This window comes from Nelumbo lutea, chromosome 2 (assembly GCF_056320005.1).
Source record: "Nelumbo lutea isolate HS-2025 chromosome 2, American lotus-T2T, whole genome shotgun sequence".
NCBI lineage: Eukaryota > Viridiplantae > Streptophyta > Magnoliopsida > Proteales > Nelumbonaceae > Nelumbo > Nelumbo lutea.
Window position 1 is genome coordinate 33,677,404 of NC_142685.1, and position 18,610 is coordinate 33,696,013.

Consider the following 18,610-nt stretch of genomic DNA (forward strand, 5'->3'; position numbering starts at 1 on the left):
ATTTCTTCAAAATATAACAGTACATGGTGTGGCATATGATCAAATTGTGACAGAACACAGGGGAGTAATTAGTCAATTGTCAGAAAACTCGATGATACTTTAAGACAATAGTTATACAATAAGAATATAGTTCATCAATTAGCTAAATGGTAGGGATAATTCAAAAATTTTGCCCTTACATTACATTATTTACTTCTCTATGTTTGAAAAAGAATCAATTAAATAAATTTTCTTCTTGTGGTATTGGCTAGCCATACAATCTAACAGCATAGAGGAAGGAATACATCCAGACCAAGAAGTTGCCATTCAGCCCGATTAAAAAAAATATATATATAAAAGGAAACACACACACACTTATCTTTAATATCCTGAAATTGCCTTTATAGAATTTGCATAACCAACTTCAACTCTCAACTTTTTTAGGTGAAGCTTACCAGCTATCTTAAACTCAAAATGACTGCATATAAATCAGAGAACAAGGGAAAAACCGGGAAATATCTTCTGAGCAAAAGCAGCAATCAGCTGACCCATTTGGATTTGGCTAATAGTTGACTCAACAAATTTCCATTTTGTTGACTTTGCCTTCTATTTTTTTCTTTACAACAAAGACACACAACTTGAGGTTATTCATTGATAAATACTTTACACCATTTACTAGAATCCCGCCCTCTTTCAGAATTTGAAAGCTTAATTGTTAACTTGGCATTTTTGTAGATTTCAAATTATTTCAGTTGGGCTTGTCATTTTCAGTAAATAAATTATGAAATTGAAGTAAAAGAGGCTTGAATTTCAATTCTACATACTATCAAAATGCATATTCAATTTCTGTCATCACTCCATACTAACATCATTTTGAAGAACTTGAAATTAAGCAAAACGAGACAATTATATGTTTGATACGGCTAGAAATGAATCGAACCTTGTTCTAATTGCAACTCAATATTGAATAGTATAAACAAATTAAATATATGATCAAAATATTATATATTATTATTAAAATAAACTAGAAATGACTTTGATATTGTATTTCATGAACAATGGGGCTTGGGGTGAAACGACCCTGTAATTAAGACCAGAACGGGTAAAGTGGTCCAACCGTCCAGTTCGACCATGAGTTGAAAACAAAGATTCAAGCAAACATAGCCCCAAATAGCAGAAATAGAATAAACTATGGTTGAATTAAAATAAAAGAAAAGAAAAACTGAAGTTCAAATAAACTATAAAGTAATGAACAAGGTCAGAAGTCACCACAAGGTCCACAACAAAGTCCCCATTTCTTCTCTCCTCTAACATTTGTTTTCAAAACTAGAAACAAATTATTTGGTAATTTTCCTGCACCATCATTACTCATCCAGAAGATGGCCTGCCTCAGCTGATTCTGCCCCTAATTGCCTGTCAGTCACTTCAGCTTCTGCTGAATTTTCTCCTAGTTCCTCTGTTGCTTCAGCTTCCACCAACTCACTCAGTGCATTTTCAGTAACATCTTCAGCATCTTCCACTCCACCTACCTCCTCGACAACATTCTCCATTTCCTCTGTTATTTTGGCTGCCAATTCCCCATTTTCCGATTCTCCTTGAGTAGTATCTGGCATCGTGGTGGCATCTGGGTCAGCCCCACCATTTTGCTTCACTTGCTTCAGCCGAGCCATGTGCTTTTTCCCACTCTTGTGAGCAGCCATCACTCTTTCGCTATTTGCTCCTACATGACACATGTCGCACCACAGTTTGAATTTATTCTTCAAATCTTCTCTCTTTTGCTTTTTAGAAAGTGGTGCTTCTGCAGTTTTTTTCTTGGATTCTTTCTTTTGTTTCTTCTGCACCAACGTCACAACATTTTGCTTAGCATGCTGCTGCTTCCCTTCCTGTTGCTTACCTTGCTTCGGTTCCTCACTGAGAGCTGATAGCTTGGTGGGCTTGTCCATTTTCTTTGGCAATGGAGTAGAGCTACCAGTGTTCTTTACCGTCATTTTACTAGCTTTCATCTGTTCTTCCTTGGCCTTGTGTTTTTTCCCTCGGAGGTGATCTTCCAGGACTTGTTCACTTGTTGCACTAACTTGACACAAAGCACAGCTCCACTCCTGGGGTTTCTTCTTTGCACCTGTTATAGAAAGCTCACCAGTACCTGTTGCTACTGCTGTTTCTTTCCTCTTTGTTCCTGCAAGACTAGTGTTTCCGGGCTTAGCCTGCAATGGAAAATCAGAACATGTCCATCACTGAACTGAATGAATAATCATTATTCTGCTGGATGTTAAGGCCACACTGATGTTCAACATGTAACTGCATCCTTGATGAAGCAACACATTTTCACCTAGTCCAAGTTCGAGCAAGTGACAACTACAAGCAAAAAATATTTAGATGTTCCTTGAGATTTTCTCTCTAGAAAGTCCAGCCAACTTTTGTCACCTCAAAAGACCATATGGCTGATCTGAGGGATTTACCGCGTTACAAATCCTCTATTCCAGAAAAAAGGTGCCACCATCTTCTTTAGTCATAGACAACATATTTGGTTAGAATGAAATGCATGAAAACTTTAACAAAGAAATAGGAAAAATATTTCTTCCATGTCTAAAATAAGTAAAATAAAACCCCGGGGCAAATAGTCATCGAGTAAGTAGCACTCCAAGATGCTGTTTTCATCAAGTTGTGTACCATCTACCAATTGTGCTTTTTCCCTTATATGTCTTAAACACAATATACAACATACTGCAGCATCTACTGTACCATCTACCAATTGTGCTTTCTCCTTTGAATGTTACAAATACAATATAAAGCTTACTGCAGCCTTATACTTAAAATGGAACTTAAAGGCTGATAATCATTGAATAAAATAGATGTTTTCCACAGATAATATGCCATCTAATACAAAGTCATTGGTATATAAGCAGACTATTTAACTTTAAAAGAGGCATTGCTGTTGCAGAAATCTGCAAACAAAATAATAGTACATTATGAAGGCAAACACTAAAATTAGGTCTTGCACATGCAAATCCAAGAAACCTCAAGAATACAAACAACAATACACCCATCCCAACAACAAACTAGAGACTCGATGTTAAAATTTAAGCAGAAGATGCCATAATAACTGGTTGAGGGTAGAAATTTTCCACTGAGCAGGTAACTTCTCAAAAAATACATTCCTTCCTCAAAGAAATACTATTCTCAAGGAATATCAAAAAATGAGGCTACTATCTACTAATGGAAGGTATAAATACATGCTATGGCTTTTTCAGACGTAGTAAGGTAGAGCTGACTGACTACACATAATGCAATTTAGTAGTTCTAGAGTTGATTATCTTGCCTTTCACAAATTGGGTAGGGGATCATATCCATAACCATATAAAATATAAATCAGTAAGTTCCTATGTGATGACACAATGCCAGGCCTTGGTTACTAAACATCTTGTCTTACCATTCAAATACACCATTAGAAACATCATGGAATCCATTTGAGTGATTTGCATTTCCTTTCTGATCCAGGTTAGACTCCGGATAATGAACCCCTATGTCTGGTGCAGTGTTTTAAAAGGCATGGAAGGCGTATGCCTGGAGGCGTGCCTCCAGGTGAGGTGCTCCCAAAACGCCCTGAGGCGTATGCCAGAGGTCCTGAGTCGCTGACACCTCTGAGGCATACGCGTCAGGTGTATGCCTCTTGCGCTTTTTTCACAAGGCATGCTAGAGGCGTACGCCTCATGCGCCTCATGCACATCTGATATAAAAAGACAAAAAAAAAGAAAAATAGGAAAGGAAAAGAAAGGGAAGGGAAAGAAAAAGAAAGAGAAGAAAAAAAGAGAAAAGGAAAGAGAAAAAAGATGAGGGGAAAAAAAGTGGCTTGCCCCCTGTCCCCCCTTTCAACTAATGCTATGCATCTTTATTCTTCTTAATATAGAAGATTTTTATTAAAAATAAAAAAACAGATCCCCCTTCCTTTTCATCCTCCTCCTAACCCCCCTCCTCTTAAGGAGGCTTACGCTTCCTTGTGTTCGGGAGGCTTACGCCTCTTGCGTTTTGAACTACACCTCACGCCTCTAGGTAGTGGAACGCCTCGCATCACGCCTCCGCGTTTTAAAACATTGGTCTGGTGATCATAGTCTTCCCAGGACAGATCCGTCCTTACAACTCAGATATATGCTGACTTTTTTCAGTAAGCCTCTTATTAGGTTAAAGGGCAAAAGTAGTAAGCCTCCTGAAAGAATTGGAAGTATGAGAAATCCAGACACTGTAAATACAAACAACAGCCGTAACTAAGAATAATTTTAAGGAACAAGAAAATATATTGCAACAACAAACTTCTGAACATAAGTGCAGATTCTACAGCATTTTCCTTTCAACAAACCAGACAGAACTTTAATCTGAAATCTTGGAGATAACTTTGCAACCCCCTTCAGCGTTTTTGACAATCACAACATGGCCAAGTAAATGGGTGAGAAAAGTAGTCTTGCAAAAACAAATTGCCCATCATGTAAACCAAGCTATTTTCCAAAAATAAAAACTGAAGTCAGTCACAGAAATTCTGAAAGCATTTTTTTAACATAAAGGGATCATTTCATTAGATTCAGAAACTGCAGCGCATTAAGCCCCTATGCCAGTATATACAGCTTTACATCTTCAGCCCTTTTACATGCTACATAAGCTATGGCAAGCTTCAGTTGATTCAAAAAGCTCAAATCCACGAATCTTATCTCTTAGTATTATTCTGAAAGTTGTAATGATGTTGTAAATTGAAGAGAAAGTTGAATCAAATCACATTCTGAATAGATTATTTCTGACTTTCAAAAATCCTTCAGAAAATAATATATATTATAAAAAAAAAGAAACGATACACCATTTTTTAATTCATATCTACCATTTGTGTACTTAATACAATAGAATTTACCACCTGTACACTAGAAACTTAATATGATATAATTAAGTTTGACATAAAAGTCAATTAACCCATATTCACCTACATTGAACAGCCTTCTAGTAAGGGATTTAAAATGAATGTCCCTTGAGAAAATAAGTAAAAGAGACAAAGGAATGAAGTACAAAGTAGAGATCTATGCCTCAATTGAACTGATTTGAAAAACATGCATGAATCATATAAAATATAAGATTCAGGCAGTAATAGTAAGATCTTTTCTAACAAAATGATCCTAAAATAAGATTCAAATTGAAACCTTTTGATATTCATGATTCAAATTGTCAATTGCATCATAAATCATGAGATTTTGACAACCATGCCAGGAAAAAGCTATGGCTGCAACTTGGGCTGAGCCAACCCAAACCTAGCACCTTAAAAAAAAAAATTGGGTTGGGTTCAATGTCAGTCATTCAAATATGAGAAAAATCTGGGAAATGTCAGAAATGTGTAAAACAATAGACATGTGAAAACATTGTAAAATATAAGGAAATACACTGATACTGTATGGTGATAAGAAAAGAACACACTTTTTAAACTATCATATTGTTCAGTACAATCAAAAAGAGCCAAGAAACAAAGGTTTAAAGTCAAAAACATGTGATAAAGTTGCTGGATAGACAGTTAAAACTACATAATAGAGTAAGTTTAAATGAAACTTAAGACTCTCTGAATGTGCAAACGATTCTAATAGATTAACCAAATAATCTTTTTTTCTGGTAAATGTTCAGATTTCATTTTATTGTTGTGATTATTATTCTTTTAAAACTGATGGGGAATCTAGCTACTACATCATGGTCTCTTGTAAGGCTGCTAAAACTGTTTGGGAGTGGGTTTTCTCCCGTTTTGGGTGTTCTTGGTATCCTTCGGAGACTGTCCAAGGTTTGTTTTCTCCTTCTTTTTCAGTTGGCCTAAGAAGCGAGGGAAGACTATGTGGAGGTGTATTAGGGCAGCGGTATGCTGGTCTTTGTGGGAAGAAACTCACGCATTTTTTCTGACAAGAACATTGGAAGAATTGTTAGATCGAATCCTTTTAAGAGTTGTCCACTGGCTAAAATCTTTGGAGTTGTTTTCAGATTTTCCTGTGGATGACTTGCTAAGAAACTGGAAAGAAATTGCTTTCATTGCTAGATGCAAGAGGACTCTTTGTCCGTTTTGTTCCCTTCCCCCCTCGGGCTTTATAAAGCTGAATTTTTTATGGCAGCAGTGTAAGGAATCCAGGGCCCTCTGGAATTGGAGGAGTCTTCAGGAATGAGGAAGGAATTGTTACTACCTTATTCTCTGGCCCTATTGGAGAAGGTGACTCTCTTAGGGCTAAGATCCTTGCAACGCTTGAAGGAATTCGAAGAGAAAAGGAATTAAATATCAGTTGTTTGATTTTGGAAGGTGATTCGAAGGTGGTGGTTAGTTGGTTGAAGACCAATGGTTTGTGGAACTTTAACAATGAAAAAAAACAGTTCTTATGGCTGGGCAAGGACATTGAGATTCAGTACAGCTGGGTGAAGAGGAGTGCCAACTCATTTGCAGATGGGTTGGCCAAGCAAGGAGTGAATAGGGAGTCTGTTTTTGGGGCTAGTTTTTAATCTTTTTCTTTGCATTCCCTTTGTTTTCTGTTTTTGGGGAGCTAAGTTATTTTATCTCCCCCTTTGTATCCTTATTTCCTCTCTTCTTTTAATTTAATGAAGATGGTGTTATTGATTAAAAAAAAAATATTATTCTTTTAAAACTGCAATTGCACTGCTTTATATCTTTTTATTTTTATGCTAGTGCTTTTCTTTATACATGAGAAGCTAGGGATATTTTTGGCATTGTACATATGGAGAGGGTGGTAGAAAAACTTTTTATTTGTCCATTCTTTTCTTCCTTCCCTCTCTTCTCTTCCATCTTTTTTCTTCTTTTTTTTTTTTTTGTTGATCAATAACCACAGAATTCATTAATAATGGAAAAAAGTTACAGGGAAGAGGAGCTAAAAATTCTTAACTCCCCAGAAAAGAAATACATCTGACTTAAACACACAGAAACTTACAACTGAGCCCAGAACCCAGAATAACTAAAAACTCCTTGGCTAGCCAATCCATCAGCAAAAGAATTAGCATTTCTTTTAACCCAAGTACATTGGACTTCCATATCCTTAATCATCCATTTGAATTTTCTTTTCACATTGCTGTAGCTCCATATCTTGGAAGTGTCTTCTTTTAACCAATCCACAACAACTGCAGAATCTCCTTCTATAATCAGTTTCTTAGCATTAATTTCTTTAGCCCTTTGCACCCCTTCCAACACTGCTAACACCTCAGCCCTCAAGGAGTTTCCCACTCCAATTGGGCTAGAGAACAAAGCTATTACATGACCTCTCTCATCTCTAAGAACCCCCCCAATACCCGAAGGCCCTGGACTCCCCACACTACTGCCATCAAAATTTAGTTTGATAAAACTAGGAGGAGGAGGGTTCCAATTGAAATTCAAAGCCTTCTTCCTTGAGACTGGGCTAGCAACTTCTTTCCACTTAGCAAATCATTTGTTGAAAAATCTGTGAACTCATTCATTGTCTTCAGCCAATGTATTACCCTTATATGAATCAACTCTACCATATTTTCCAGGCCTCTCTCCTTTTCCGAAAGGATCCTTGCATTTCTTTCCTCCCACAATGTCCAACAAACAGCAGCTCTCACGCATCTCCACATAATTCTTGATCTTTTTGCTAAGCATTCAATAGAGGAAGAGGAAAACAAGCTTTGCAGACTAGTTGGAGATGTCCACCTGCACCCGAATAAAGAAGCAAACCAATCCCAAATATTTTTTGCCAAAACACAAGATATTAGTAAGTGGTACCCAGACTCACCAGCAGCTTTGCATAAAACACACCACCAATGTGGAGATAAACAGCTATTGGGTCTTTTTCTTTGAAGTAGATCACCTGTGTTGATTCTTTCAAGGAAAACTTCCCAATAGAAACTCCCAACCCTCGGTGGTATAGGCTTACACTACACTTCCTTGACAGGGAATGACAATCCAATAGGGATTTCTAGTTGTATCAAGGCTTTAAAGGAGGCATAAGTAAAGGATCCGAAGGGAGACAAAGTCCAAATCCTACTATCTGTCTTTGTAGGGATTTCTGGTTGTATCAAGGCTTTAAAGGAGGCATAAGTAAGGGATCCGAAGGGAGACAAAGTCCAAATCCTACTATCTGTCTTTGTAGGCTCTAGAAAAATCCCATCAAGAATGGACAAAAGAATTGAAATATTATCCAATTCTGTGTCCCTGAGTGCTCTTCTCAAACCCAAGTTCCATGCAAACCCGGAATTTGAATTTGAGGAAACAAGGAAATTGGTAATTGGTTCATTTTTTAGGGTGGAAATTGCAAATAAAGCCGGAAATTGGTCTTTCAAAGGGGTCTCCCCAACCCAAACATGTTCCCAGAACTTTATGAGATTACCCGAGTGCAAATCATACCTGATCCAAGGAGAGAAAAGAGGAAAAAATCTCGGATCGATTTCCATGGTGATGCTCTTGTAGCCATAGCCAGAATCCTCTCTGCAAGCCCGTGAATACTACAAATTATCTAAGTAGACATTTTCTCCCTCTCCAATGAAAACCTCCACAGACATTTCCCTAGCAAAGCCAAATTCCTCTTTCTTATATTCCCAATGCCTAGCCCTCCATCATGCTTACTCCTGCACACCATCTCCCATCTAACCCTATGATCCGTTTTTTCATCCCCTGACTCCCACAGGAAGTCCCTCATTAATTTTTCCAACTTACTAGCCACCCCTACAAGCACCTTAAAGACTGAAATGTAATAAATGAGCAGATAAGCTAGGGTAGACCTGATTAAGGTGATTCTTCCTCCAAGAGATAAGTAGTTTTTCTTCTAAGAAGCAAGTCTCTTTTCAAACCTCTCCACTATTGGAATCCAAAAGCTTCCTTTTTGAGAACTATCTCCTAGAGGAAGATCAAGATAACTCGAAGGCCAACTCGATACTCCACAAACCAAAATATTTGCACACTCAAGGATCTCACTTTCCCCCATATTCACACCTACAACACAACTTTTATCAAAATTTACTTTCAAGTTCGACATTTGCTCAAATAGTTGTACTGTAAGTTTCACATTCCTAATCCAATTCATGTCCCCCCCTCACAAAATAAAATCGTATCATCTGCAAACTGCAAGTGTGTGAGTGGTATACTCTCCCTACCAACTCTCCATCCCTTGATTAGCCCTCTAGAATCTACCTCAGAGATTAGGGGAAGAAATCTCTAGCTGTTTACTTCTCTAAAGTCATTGTGGTAAGAGATAGATCATCATTATCTAGAAGGTTGTTCAATGGGAAAGTCTCAAAGATGTTGCTACTACCAGAAATTGATAGATTGAAAGTGTTTGAGCTCCTAGCTAGATACCACTCAAAATATGGTATAATGAGACAAAGTAGGTTTACTCTCTCACAAGCTTATTCCTTGGGTCATGGAGAAGAAAGCATGAGACATACAATGATTAAGTCTCCTAGAATTGATGCTTCAGCCATTGTGAATACCAAAGCTCAAATGGTAGGAGACGAGGAGTAGTAATGATAGTAAGAAGGATCATCACCACCGTATGAGGTCAGCTACATGAATCCTGTTTCACCAATCCATTCTATTTAAGGCCATATCCACTATTAAACTACTAGTGCTTAAATTTGGTGTGCCTAATAGCAAGGACACTTGTTGATAACTTCATCCTATTTGAATATCGTCTTGTCTTAGAAATAAGAAGGGGATGCTAATGTTTCTATTACTGAAGATTTTATTATCTCTACCTTTAACCCCTGATTTACCATTCCTCAAGAAACTTGCAACCAGGGGTGAATTCGAGCCGAGCCGAGCCGAATACTACCAGGCTCAAGCTCGGCTCGAGTCAAAAATTCATAAGCTCAATCTCGACTCGGCTCGAGCTTGATTTTGAGAAAAAATATTTTATAAATATAAAAAATTATATATATATATATATTTTTTTTTTATTTGATATTTAAAGATTAAGAATTATAATAATTAATAATTATAATATGTTTATTATATATATATATATATATTAAATATCAAATATATATATTCAAGCTGACTCACGAGTCAAGCTCTAGTAGGCTCGAGCTCAGCTCGTTTAATAATCGAGCTAGTGAATCGAGCTCGAGCTTAGTTGAGTCGAGCCGATCTTTTCATGAGTCGATCTCGAGCAGCTCGTGAAAAGCTCAGCTCATTGCAACCCCTACTTGCAATCAAGGTTTAAAGCATCAATGTAATACTCCCAATAAAGTGTATCGTATAGAGTGTATCGTATCCATATCCATGAACATGGATATGGGATACGTCACAATTGGGTATATATCCCTCGAGTCGTGTGCATCGGCACAATACACCTCTATATCGAGTCGCATCACACCGTATTGATGGATACAATCTGATATGCATAGAACTATGTATTGACCACTTTTGGATTGTTTTTGAACTTTAATAAAAATTGAAAATTATAATTATAAAAAATGAAATAGAATTATAATTATAAAACTGAAATAAATAATTTAAGATTTAATTTTCTCAAAAATTTAGTAAGAACTAAACGTTATAAAAATAATTTATTTTATCAATCTTAAATGATTTATATGTTTTATTTTACAGATAAATTATATGTTAAAAATGGAAGCATATTTATTATTTGAAAAAATAGTTATTGTTTATATAAAAATACTAAATAAATAGATTTTTCCAAAATTTAATAAAATTTGAAAATTATAAGTCATAATTATTGTATGATGTGTACATGTTTTGGAGTTCCAATATTGTTGATTGCAATGTTCCTCTTCACATAACCTATTAAATTGTGCATTTCTCATGTGTTTATACCTTATTCACAAACAATTCAGCTTTAGATTTAGTGCCACTAATGTATTGATGTGATTTGTATGCATTTCCTAGCATATTCAAGTGTTTCAATATCTTTCGTCCATAGGAATGGCAACGGGGCGGGGCGGAGTGGGGCGGGGCGGGGCGGGGCGGGGTCTTGCATGCCCTATCACTTGATCCCAAATTAAAATACCCCACCCATATGAGAAAAGGTGCCTGTTCCCTTGTACTAGATGATTCAAAAGGCTAGGATGCTATAGAGGAACTTCCAACACTATCGTCTAGCTGACTAAGGTATTGACTATGCATTTCCACCTTTGCCATTGGCTATTGCACGAAAGGATCTAAGTATCGGTATCGAGTATCATATCGGACAGCTTAGAAACAGATACACGTTGGAAACACATGGATATGGATGAAAAAAGAAGGCAATTTGACCCATCCCCTGGGGCTCCATACCACCTTGCCTTGGTTGGGGTGGGTTTTTTTATCACTAATCGGGATTCGGGGAAACCCAAAACTTGGGGGGCTAGGGACTAGGTGGGGATGGTATTTGTTCACCCCACCTAGCCTTGACCCTAAATCTACCCTTCCATAGTGTTATTATTAATATTATATTATATAATATAGTTCTAGGTAGGTTTCAAAAAAAAAACTTGCAAGTAGGAATGATTGGGGCAGAGCAAGTTGAAATTTGAGAACCCCCGTTTCCCCATTCCCCATGGGGTTGAGGATGGGGTTAGGAAATTTAGAGTTCTATTGTTGATGGTTCTCTTGCCCCTTTATTTGACAAAGGAAATTTAGAGTTCTATTGCATTGTCTTCTGTTCTTCATGTTCTCAAGTACTAACTTTAGAGTTTTGATTTCTATTAGTTGTGATGGGTGCAGAAAGGCATTCATAGTCTGAAAACCTTTTTTACATTAACCAAGTTTTATTGCAAAAGTTTGCATCCATTTTTTGAATGCAGACTTTACACTCATTTTGAATGCAAATATGTCTTATTCAAGATTGTTGTCACTTTCAATACACAAGTGCATTATTACACACCTGCAAAACAGAACCAGGGTGCATAAATGCATTTGATCTGGCATTTGCACTCTACCCAAACAGAGCCAAGGTGCAAATGGGCTGAGTAGAGATTCTGGTTACTTTTGCTTCAGGTTTGATTTTGTTTTGTTTGTTTGCAAGGCTCAGTTGGGAAAGAGTACAAATACAAATATGTATGGTACAAATACATACAAAATAATACAGAATACAAGGTTTTACACTCTAAATAATTGTATTTGTACTCCTCCCACACTGAGCCTAAAGCTCAGTTTAGAAGGAGTACAAATACAAATATGTACAGTACAAATACATACAAAATACAAGGTTTTGCACTCTACATATTTGTATTTGTACTCCTTCCAAACTGAGCCTAAGGAGTAATAGCAGAAGTAAAAAGATGTGGTCCCCACTTTACATAAAAGAGGACAAAAGCAGAAGGTTTTTAATTGGGATTATAGCTGATAAAGGCAACTTTTGGGCCCTAATATCAATAAAAATAAACTTTTTAATATGATTTCTAAAATAAGATAACTTTTTATAAAGTATATCAAGAAAGGGCAAAAAAACTGTTCATTTTCTTCCTCCAAACCACTTCCGCCTTCAGTGCTGTGTGGGAGGGAGAGAGAGAAAAAGAAGAAGATGAAACAATTTTTGTACACTTATATTCCCTTCAGTACTTCCTCCAAACCACTTCCGCCTTCAGTACTTGTCTAGTTTGTTCTAGTGGTTGGCTGTTAGTTATATTCTTTAAAGGCTGACATGGCCTTTTCTTGTACACTTATATTCCCTTTATTTGTGTCTAAACAATTTTTGCCCTTTCTTGATATATTTAATAAAAAGTTTATCTTATTTTATAAATTATATTAAAAAGTTAATTTTTATTGATATTAGGGCCCAAAAGTTGCCCTTATCAGTTACAATCCCTTTTTTATTTGAAGGTGTAGAAGTAGAAGTGAAGTGATGCGGTCCCCACTTTATATGAAAGTGAAGGAAAGCAGAAGAAAGGCTGTTTGTTTGAAGGAGTTAAATGATGCAGTCCCCACTTTATATGAAATTGAAGGAAAACAGAAGAAAGGCTGTTTGTTTGAAGGTGTAAAATGATGCAGTCCCAACCTTATATAAGAGGAAATTAAGGTAGAAGAAGGTTATGTAACTCTGCATCAGGTGAGAATGCAAATAATAGTTACAAACCAACATATGCAAATATGAATCGGCTCAGATTTGCACCGCAAAGTGCAAACAAATAGAGCTAGCATTGCTAATGAGCATATATTCAAGGTGTTTTGCATGCAAATAAGCAAATTTTTAACAAATTTTCTAAAATCTCTTTTGGGTAGGGAAGAACGCCTTGCATAACATCCAATACAGAAACCAAAGCACATAAGTATTCGAGGAAACAGTAGAAGCAGAAAAGAGCTTCAATACGTACTCAGCTACTGTGCATGGACTCGTGCTATACCCCGAAACTAAACACTACAATCCAACATTTTCAGAGAAAAAGAACAATACTCTGTGTCCAGCCATAAACTTAGAAATAAATCAACAGAAGTACATAATTCAATGAATTCTTGAGCATAAAACCAAAACTAATAGTACCCACATAAACTGTCGAGAATAAACAAAAAGGCACTCACCAAGAACACAACTTTCCCCTTGCTAATTTCAGTCGCTTCGGGATGGCGCTGAAATGGCAATGGCTCGACGACCCCAGTTTCTTGCTTACCCGAACAAGACAATCTATCCTCACGCCTACTACCCTCTGGAGTCATCACCCCAATTTCCCGGCTACCTGGAAAAGACAACCTCTCCTCAAACCTACTGCCTCTCAGATGATGTATGAATGAAACCCTTGGCTCGGACAGCACAGAAAAAAACCCTTCCGCCCTACTTAGCGCCGCCAACTCCCTCTCCATTTGCAATTCCCTCCTGACCTCTGCTTCAAGAACCCGCCTCTGCTCCAATTCTGCGGAGAGAATCTCCTCTCTAATCCTATCCTTCTCAATCTCTCGCTGAATCGATTCTTGTACGTCAACCGAATTCCTCACGAAACCATTACCTCTGATATCGCCGCTTATGTACCCGGCTGAAGAGAGAGGAAGAGAGAGGATCAAGAGGAGTAAAGCTTCGAAACAAGAACCAAAATCATCATGAAGAAAGAGGGAGAGGGTTTGCTTGAACGTACCACGCAATGCTTGTTCGGTGAAGTAGCTACTAGTAGTTGCAGAAGAAAAGAACGTCGAAGGCGCGCCGTTGTATCGTCGAAACCGGAAATCCATGGGGAATGCGGAGCACTGGAGGTACTGACTTGTGAACTGATTAGGGTTTAAGGAATGGAGATTTGGGCTTTCGGGGAGAGAAGGAAACCCTGACGCTCAGAGGTTGGGAGTTGAAAGAAAAGAAAACGGCCGATCGGTTGAAACTTGAAAGGGGAAGAAGGTGTACGACAATCTCCGCATGGTCGTCCACTCGTCGACTCGTCGACTCGTCGTTGAAAGGCAATAGGGTTCGCATATGCCCCCCCACCCCACCTACTTGCCCCCCAAAAACGTCCAACAAAACTGGAACGCGACGCGTGCGAAATTCATTTCACGCCGTGAAATGTTCCTCCGTGACCCGCTCCCTTCGTGACCCCTTCATGACCCGCTCACCAGATATTAATCCGGTCGAGTTCTGCCGGCCGATGCCAACGGTCATACCGGCAGGAGGTAAATACTCTGTAAGTTTTTCTCCTTTCTTATAAATTGTTTTTTCTCATTCGTTTTCTAACATTCACAAATCTGAACCCGCTGGAATGGGAGCCCCCTGATGACGTTTCAAATCCTTGACACCCCTGAAATTCCAAAACCCTGCAAAATTCCAAACTCTCTAGTGATAAGCAATTAAAATTCATAATGGTAAACAATTAAAATTCCTAATGGTAAATAGTAGTTTGGAAGGAAACATAACTGCCATGCTTGGAACTATTGGTGTGTTTCAACACTTTGACTCTAAGAGGATATGGCTGACAATTTGTGTTGATGCATCATGGAGCAATCTGCGTCAGATTACGTTCGGGAGCAGGACTATAAAGAGAGAAGCCAAAGGTCTGAGTTCTTTCAGCAGTCGGTCCTATCAACCATTTTCTAAAATCCTCTCCAACTTGAGTGGGTTATCATAAAAAGTACGAAAGAAATGTAGTGATATCTTCCTTGTTTATTGCTCATGTATGCATTTAGGTAGCAGCTATGTCTGGAAGAGGGATTTTGGTAATAACCAAAGACCAGCAGTATTTCTACTGTTGTAGCAAGGCAATGTATATTTATCTGTATATCTGTAGTAGCAGGAGTCATAGTGTTGTGTAGCAAGTACTCAGTAGATATATGCTCTCATCAGCATTGATACTCCTTTAAATATTTGCTTTCCATTGTTGTTACACGATCTCTGCAGATATAGCTTCTAGGTCTAAGGCTGCATTTGGCATTTCTTGTTTTAAGGACTCCTTTTTTACAAAGAACCTTTAATATTTCATGAGAGAATGCATGACAATCATTACAAAGGGAATTATGATCAAATTCATTTGTCGCAACTGATCTCTCAGCTTCAGCAGCGTCCTCTTCTTTTGCTCCCTCCGCTGCCTCTGCTCCACCACTGGATCAGAAGCTGGTACTGGTGGTGCAGCAGCAACAATATAATCTTGTCTTCTTTTCTTTCTCTTGTAGACGAAGCCGTCGTCATTGCACAGCTCCCACTCCTCCTCCTCCCAGGCTGTTCCAGCCATAGCCAAGTCCCTCAAGTCAAAACTCAAATTCCGGGGGTGTCAAGGGTTTGAAACGGCGTCAAGGGGCTCCCACTCCGGCGGCTCAAATCTGTGAATGTTAGAAAACGAATGAGAAAAAACATATATATATATATATATATATATATATATATATATATAAAAGAAATGAGAAAAACTTATAGAGTACTTACCTCCTATTGGTATGGCCGTCAGCGTTGGCCAACGAAACTCGACCGAGTTAATCTCCGGTGAGTGGATTACGAAAGGGGGCCTGATGAAGTAAGATTTGGCCCGACCTCGTAACCGCTTAACATGTGGCAAAAGCAACAGCTTGGCACGACAGTATGCCCAAGGCGCGAGCTCCAAAAGGAGGAACCAACATTCCGAACTCCCCACAAGGAGCCCAAACTCTCCCTTTGACCCCGGGCCTTACGAGCACAAAGGGCAACAACCTGAACTGGCCCGCCCTAGGGCAGTTCGGGCCACACCCCTATCCGAACTCAAGACTTCACCTCGCACACCACTCCAGCACTTCGTCTCTAGGCCGCCGAAATGAACAACCGTACCTAACACTAAAAGAGTCCGTACCCTGAGGCGGCGCACTTGACTGACTTAGGATCTGACGCTTGATAGCCGCACTTCAACGGCAACCTCCAGTCACAGAGACGGCTCCGACAAAGAGAGCAATGGCGGTTGCCTGCCCCAACAAAGGTGATGACACCCGAATTGGCAAAAGTGCAGAGGTAATGATACCCGACCTGACAGGAGCTTGGGAGTGAGTGCGCGAAGTGGTTATAAAAGGCTCTCTTCCCCCCAAGAATGAGATACGTGATAACTTTGCGCTATTTGGTTTTGATCTTGCCTTTGAGAGAATACTAACTTGAGCTTCGGAGCAATCTCACCGAGTTCCTCCCCGGAGATTCCTCACCTTCTTCTCCGTTTTAGGCACCTGTTGCACCAGTCAGAGGCAAGGTCGTTGACAGCTAGGACCGACCGGATTGCGCTCCATCAATTGGCATTGTCTGTGGGAAACGCTTCTAAAAGCCTCCCTCTAAAACTCTTATACACCCTTTTTTCCAAGAAACCCCAACACTCATGGCTTCTTCCAGCATTGCCGGACGTAGCATGGAGATGAACACCCTCGGGGAACAACGTCAAGTCCCCGTGGTGTGCATCAGACAGTTCACCATCCCCCTTCTGATGGATGGGATCCCTAGCCTAAATGCGCCACGAACAGTGGCTCTAGTGAACCTTCCCGTTGTGAATGCCCCCCTTCCTCTACCTATCGAGACAACCTTTACCGAACCAACTGTTGTCCCCCTGGCAACTAACCAGAGCCAGTTTGATGACCTATTGCAGTGCATGCGGGCAATGCAAGTCCAAATGCAGCAGTTCCAGCAACACCAAGTACTGCACCACCTCTCTCAGTATCATTATCAGTATCATTGCCTCCTCTGAACCAACCACATCTTCCACCTCGGCACCCTGCTCCAAAGCCGATTAAGCCCTCCCCTCAGGGTGGACGCCATCACCGAGGAGAAGCCTCCCAACTTCAGAACCCCCCAAGAGCCAGGCCTCATCCCCGAGCCGAAGGGAAAGAAAAACCACCCCCGCCTCGTAGCTCGCCGGCGGGTCAGAAACCTCGCCCGCCAAGTCAGTACCTCGGCACTCCAAGTCTGAGCTCCTGCCCATAGAGAACCGATTCAGCATCCTAGCGGCGGACTACCAACATTCCGAGCCCATCGAGCTCGGCAACACAAAGGCCAGTAGCGCCAGTACCAGGCCCACTCATCAACGAAGACGCTGGCGAAGTCGCTGAACTGCCACCCGTGTCCTGCCCGAGCTTAGAGGTAAAGAAGAGACAAGCTCGGACGAGGTAAAAGCTGCCCCTATTCTCTTAGTTCATTCCCCCCTCTCATCAAAACTCCTTGTAGTCCCCATGCCCAGAGACTTCAAACTCCCCCTTTAGACAAGTATGATGGGTCCTTCGACCCCAACGACCACGCCGATGCCTTCCAGTCCCAAATGCACTGGTAAGGGCCAGTGAATCATGCATGTGCGTGGCCTTCACCACCATCTTCAGAGGAGTGGACCGCACCTGGTACAGGAACCTGGCCCCAAGGTCAATAAGAAGCTGGACCCAGTTCGTGCAGGTCTTCACCGCACACTTCGTTACCAGCAAGCGGTGCCCCAGAACCGAGGAAAGCATCTTCAGAGTAGTCCAGAGGGAAGGAGAGTCCATCCAGGGCTACATCAAGCGGTTCATTGACGCGTGCTTGCAGATACCGCAACTAGACCCCGCGGTGCAGCTCACGGCGACCAAGAGAGGAGTAACACACAAGGAGTTCAAATAACACATGGTAGCTAGCCAACCCGCGACCATAGCCGAATTCCTCAAGCTTGCAGATAAGTTCATAAGATCAGAGGAAGAGATCAACCAAAGGATCGAAAGCGGGATTGAGAAAAGGAAGAGGGAAAGCGAGCCCTCCAACCCAGATGATAGAAGAAAAAACCTGGCCCAGGAGACGAAGCCGAGCCAGCCGTTCCGAGCTCCCTTAGTAGCTCGGATGGACTACACACCCTTAAACATGAGGTGGGTTGAGATCTTGATGACAATCAAAGATGCCCCATACGTAAAATGGCCACCTAGCCTAAAAGGGAACCCAAACGAGAGAAACAAAAACTTATACTACAATTTCCATAGAGATCACAATCATAGTACCGAACAGTGTAATAATCTCTGGGATGAGATAGAGGGACTCATTCATCGCGAGTACTTGAGAAATTTTGTACATAATAATAATAATAATAATAATAATAATAATAATAATAATAATAATAATAAGACAGGTCGGCAAGGGGAGCATGGTAGGGACGCCCCCGAATCTAGCAGCAGGCCGGTCGAACCGTCGCAAAGACAGCCTCCTGTAGAGAGGCCAGTTCGGGGAACCATCCACGTGATAATGGGAGGTTCGGTGGTAGCAGGTTGCACTTCGGCAGCGGCCCGGAAGTCAGTTCACGAAGCTGC

The 18,610-nt window shown here is 40.1% G+C and overlaps 1 protein-coding gene across 1 annotated transcript; it reads right to left on the reverse strand.

Annotated features, from left to right (window-relative positions):
• Positions 1-1,150: 1,150 nt before the first annotated feature.
• On the reverse strand, positions 1,151-15,000 carry LOC148869739 (uncharacterized). The gene is made up of 4 exons (XM_088971262.1): positions 14,772-15,000; positions 14,008-14,671; positions 13,460-13,908; positions 1,151-2,183 (listed from the first exon to the last, which is right to left on the reverse strand). Exons 2-4 carry the CDS (start codon positions 14,099-14,101, stop codon positions 1,344-1,346), a joined length of 1,383 nt encoding a protein of 460 aa, XP_088827388.1. The 5' UTR covers positions 14,102-14,671; positions 14,772-15,000; the 3' UTR covers positions 1,151-1,343.
• Positions 15,001-18,610: the final 3,610 nt, after the last annotated feature.

What these genes read in the sequence shown, in the direction of transcription:
- LOC148869739 (XM_088971262.1), bottom strand. Translation starts at nt 14,101, where the DNA reads ATGGATTTCCGGTTTCGACGATACAACGGCGCGCCTTCGACGTTCTTT. An exon ending in CACCGAACAAGCATTGCGTG is followed by an intron (nt 13,909 to 14,007) that starts GTACGTTCAAGC and finishes CTCTCTCTTCAG; the next exon opens with CCGGGTACATAAGCGGCGAT. An exon ending in AGGGGAAAGTTGTGTTCTTG is followed by an intron (nt 2,184 to 13,459) that starts GTGAGTGCCTTT and finishes TTTCCATTGCAG; the next exon opens with GCTAAGCCCGGAAACACTAG.